The sequence below is a fragment of the Balaenoptera acutorostrata genome, chromosome X (genome assembly GCF_949987535.1).
Source record: "Balaenoptera acutorostrata chromosome X, mBalAcu1.1, whole genome shotgun sequence".
NCBI lineage: Eukaryota > Metazoa > Chordata > Mammalia > Artiodactyla > Balaenopteridae > Balaenoptera > Balaenoptera acutorostrata.
This window is the reverse complement of record NC_080085.1, coordinates 123,660,601-123,665,464: the sequence shown is the minus strand read 5'-3', so window position 1 is coordinate 123,665,464 and position 4,864 is coordinate 123,660,601. Positions and strand designations below refer to the sequence as shown.

The following is a 4,864-nucleotide window of genomic DNA, read 5'->3' as shown; positions in this document are numbered from 1 at the left end:
TCCCAGCCCCCGCCCGCCCCGGTGGCTGAGCAGACAAGCCTCTCGGGCTGGTGAGCGCTGCTCGGCGCCAAGCCTCCGTGCGGGAATATCTCCGTTTTTCCCTCTGCGCCCCTGTTGCTGTGGGATCCGCACTGATAGCCGCGGTTCGCGCCCGTCTCTGGAGTTCGTTTAGGCGGCGCTCTGAATCCCCTCTCCTTGCGCGCCGCGAAACAAAGAGGCAAGAAATAGTCTCTTGTCTCTTCGGCAGCTGCAGACTTTTTCCCGGACTCCCTCCCGGCTAGCACCGAAGCCCGAGCCTCAGCTCCCAGCCCCCGCCCACCCCAGCGGGTGAGCAGACAAGCCTCTCTTGGGCTGGTGAGTGCTGCTCAGCACCGATCCTCCGTGCAGGAATCTCTCCGCTTTGCCCTCCGCACCCCTGTGGCTGCGCTCTCCTCCGTGGCTCCGAAGCTTCCCCCCTCTGCCACCTGCAGTCTCTGCCCACGAAGGGGCTTCCTAGACTAGTGTGGAAACCTTTCCTCCTTCACAGCTCCCTCCCACTGGTGCAGGTCCCGTCCCTATTCTTTTGTCTCTGTTACTTCTTTTTTCTTTTGCCCTACCCAAGTACATGGGGATTTTCTTGCCTTTTGGGAGGTCTGACGTCTTCTGCCAGCGTTCAGTGGGTGTTCTGTAGGAGGAGTTCCACGTGTAGATGTATTTCTACTGTATCTGTGGGAAGGAAGGTGATCTCCACATCTTACTCTTCCGCCATCTTGCGCCTCCCCCCCCCAGTGTAAGTCATTTTAACATTTCAACGCAGCCTAAACAGAATTAAGAGAATCTGCATTAAAATAAAAGCCTGCTGGGCTTCCCTGGTGGCGCAGTGGTTGAGAATGTGCCTGCCAATGCAGGGGACATGAGTTCGAGCCCTGGTCTGGGAAGATCCCACATGCTGTGGGGCAACTAGGCCCGTGAGCCACAACTACTGAGCCTGCGCACCTGGAGCCTGTACTCCGCAACGAGAGGCCGCGACAGTGAGAGGCCCGCGCACCGCGATGAAGAGTGGCCCCTGCTCGCCACAACTAGAGAAAGCCCTTGCACAGAAACGAAGACCCAACACAGCCACAACTAAATAAATAAATAAATAAATTTATAAAAAAATTAAAAAAAAATTTAAAAAAAATTAAAAAAAAAAATAAAAGCCTGCTGCACAATCCCTCCTGCTCATATCCTCTTGACCAAAAAACATCAACACTAGCATGCATTGTAGACCAAAATCCAAGCAGGTCCTTAAAAGGACTGGTCACTGGCATGGTCAGCCATTTTACCATCTCAATTTCATTTATGGCAGGCATTAAAAACATCTAATTAGATAAAATTTCCCCTAAACACTTCTGTTATCAAAACTTTTAAACTTTTCCTATAATATGCCCGCATTTGCCTAGCTTAGAATAACCTAAACATTAATAGAGGAACTGTTATATTTACTTGCATTAACTTCGAAGAGTGCTTTGAAAAACATATGGATGTATTCATACATGACACCTCATCATGACTGGAATGGCTTATTTAAAGATTACAGGTGCCTATCCAGGATAGAGTGAGCAAGTCAGAACTTCAACTTAGTACAGGCTGCCACATTAGAAACTAATTCTGCTGTAAGATGTTTTCCTCCCCACTCTGCAAGTTATCAAAAAGTCCTAATGCAGGATACCATCCAAGATTTTTTCTTTATAATATCTACGGATGAATTGATGATTCCTGTTAAGTTGCATCACACCTGTGCACCAAGGTTTGATTTTAGCCCAAGTTCAGTGGATTTATTTTGTCAAAACAATTGAAAACTAGAACATTACTGAGCCAACAGGACATCAAAATAGTAAGTTGCCTAAAGTTAAAGTCACAATGCATTAACAAATGATCCTCAGTCACAAAATTATAAATGCAGTTTGGGATGGAAATAAGCAGGAGGGGAGTTAATCCAAACTACAGCAATTAAGTTTTCAAAGCAACTTCTTAATAGGGTTGTTGATTGTTCCTTTCTTTTCTTCCTTTGGCTTTGAGCTCCCTTGAATTTTCAGGAGAATCACAGTTGGTAATGTACTGCTAGTTCTTGAAGCTATACGGTTTAGTCTGGTTAAGTTACATGTGGTTTCCATATTAGCTTTTTCAAAAGGGTGACTTTGCTGTGAAGCAGATTCAGTTGCCCCACCAGTCAGCCCCCTGAGAGTTGCAATTTCCTCCGTATCCATCACTAGTGTAGAAGCCTCCATAGCCACCTCCACCAAATCCTCTGGGGCTGCCATGACCACCTCCAGCACTGCGGCTGCTGCTTGCATGACTACTACTAAAGCTAGAACTGCCAGAACTGCTACTTTGTCGGTAGTCTCGGGCACCAAATCCTCCACTGAATCTCTTAGAACGCCCACGACTGCTACCCTTATAGTGGTGATCATAAGCCATATTTTCTAACCAAGATGGCACTTCTTGTTTAGCTTCAACAAGAAGATCCAACAAATCCTTTGTGAAATATTTTTCAATATTTATATTTATATAAATATAAATATTTTATATATAAAATATATATAAATATTATATATATATTTTAATATATATTTTTAATATATATTTTAATATATATAATATATATTTTTTAATATATATTTTAATACATATTTATATTATTATAATATATAAATATTATAATATAATAAATATATTATATATATTTATATATAAATATTTTATATAAATATAAAAATATATATTTATTTATATAAATATTTATATAAATGTTTCTTATATATAAGAAATATTTATATTTCTTTCATTGAAAAATGAGGTGGCAAGACCAAGGTTTCCTACACGTCCTGTACGGCCAATCCGATGTACATACTCCTCAATATCACTTGGCAAATTAAAATTGATAACATGTTTCACATTTGAAATGTCTAGTCCTCTTGCTGCCACACCAGTAGCCACTAGAATCGGGCTTTTTCCTGAGCGAAGCTGGTGAAGGGCTTCCTCTCTATCTCTCTGTGATCGGTCTCCATGAATACTGGTATAAGCATATCCTTCATGGTATAAGAAATCCTCCAGAGAGTCAGCACCCTTTTTGGTCTCCACAAAAACTAAAGTCAGTGAATTCCTCCCTGTTGCATTTAAGAGGTCAAGCAGAAATGACCGTTTATCTGCCTCTTCTACCCAAACTACTTTCTGTGTGATGTTCTCAGAGGTAGAACCAACTCTACCTACGGCCAGAAATATATATTCATCCAAGAAATCACGAGCAAGCATCTGAATTTCCTTAGGAAAAGTAGCACTAAACATCATGGTGTGGCAGACACCCCTTGGTGGCATAGTATCTTGTTCAACTATACGACATATTTGAGGTTCGAACCCCATATCCAGCATCCTATCAGCTTCATCCAACACTAAGTATTTGCAGAACTCTTAGCCCAATCTTTCCTCTTTCCATCATATCCACCAGGTGTCCTGGAGTGGCGACTAACAAGTGACATCCACGTTCTAAGTCTCGAATCTGCTGACCAATATCAGCACCACCATATACCACACAAGGATGAACTCGAGACCAGTATGAAAATTTCCTGGCTTCCTCATAGATCTGTGCAGCCAATTCTCTTGTTGGGGCTAAAACCAAGGAGATTGGATATTGTTTGCGGCGTCCATACCTTCCATTTTCCTTCACAGCCTTCAAAGCCGCGCCTGGACCATCTGTATAAATTTGACTCAAGATGGGCAAAAGAAATGCTGCAGTTTTTCCAGACCCTGTTTGGGCACAAGCCATCAAGTCTCTTTTTCCTTTAATAATAGGAATGGCATGTTTCTGCACTGGAGTAGGATGAGTGTAACGAGTAAGCGCAATGTTACCCATGATAATTTCTCCCATCTCAACATCACTGAAACTTTCAATACGTGGAGGACAGTTATTGCCAGTGGCCTCTACTGGTATATTATCATATTTCTCAAAGTTAATCCCAGTGTTTCCTCCAGAAAAGAGTTCCTGCTCCAAGCGTTCACTTGGTGGAAGTGGTTTTGACCAATCGTCTTCTTCATCTGACCTGTCACACCAACGACTGTGTCCACTACGTTCAAAGTTGCCAAAGCCAGTTCTGTCACCACGACTGCCAAAACCATCATAGTCATTCCGTCCACGATCATCAAACCTTCCCCTTGATCCACCTCCTCGATCACTGAAATAACTGGACTTTCCTCTTGAATCTCGAGACCCGAAACTGCTGTAGGCACCCTTGTCTTTACTACAACTCCACCCTGAACTGTTCTTATCATAACATCCTGTTTTCCTTCTGGACATGTCTTTAGATGCTTCCCTGTTCCTTAAGTGAGGAGGTATATAGCGCCCTTTGCTTGCTGTACTTCCTCCTCCACTCAGATTATCAGAGGAGTTCAGGTCTAGACCAGAAAACTGCTGGTCCAGCCCGAGCTCGTTTCCTGCCACATGACTCATGCCTGAAGAGAAGCGGGAACTCCCGGTCTCCTACTGGCTATCTACTTTTTTAAAACAACCTGTATGTAACATATATATGTTTCCAGACAACCAGAAATCTGGATTTTTAAGCCGAATTTATCTACGTACGAGCTTATCAGCATACGTTTGAACAGAAACTCCATGTCTCAGATGGCCCGAGACAGTCTCCGTTTGCCCCTATGGTGAGTCCAAATAATTGCTAGAGCGTCCTTTCACTCTCAGAGGGTTCCAGTTTGAATAACACATTTCATAGTCAGCGTTATATATAGGAAATATTGAAGCTTAAGAAAATGATATTCAAGGAATTAAAAACAAATTTTAATAAAGAAATCTAATAAATGAGTATTATGTGCTCTTTAAAAGTGTGGGCTTTTCAAT

The 4,864-nt window shown here is 42.5% G+C and overlaps 1 protein-coding gene across 1 annotated transcript; it reads right to left on the bottom strand.

Annotated features, from left to right (window-relative positions):
• Positions 1–1,174: 1,174 nt before the first annotated feature.
• Positions 1,175–4,495, bottom strand: LOC103003603 (ATP-dependent RNA helicase DDX3X). Its single transcript, XM_057539040.1, is given in 3 exon segments — positions 1,175–2,504; positions 2,790–3,429; positions 3,431–4,495. Coding segments are annotated over 3 exon segments (2,004 nt in total). The 5' UTR covers positions 4,466–4,495; the 3' UTR covers positions 1,175–2,175.
• Between the last annotated feature and the right edge of the window lie 369 nt (positions 4,496–4,864).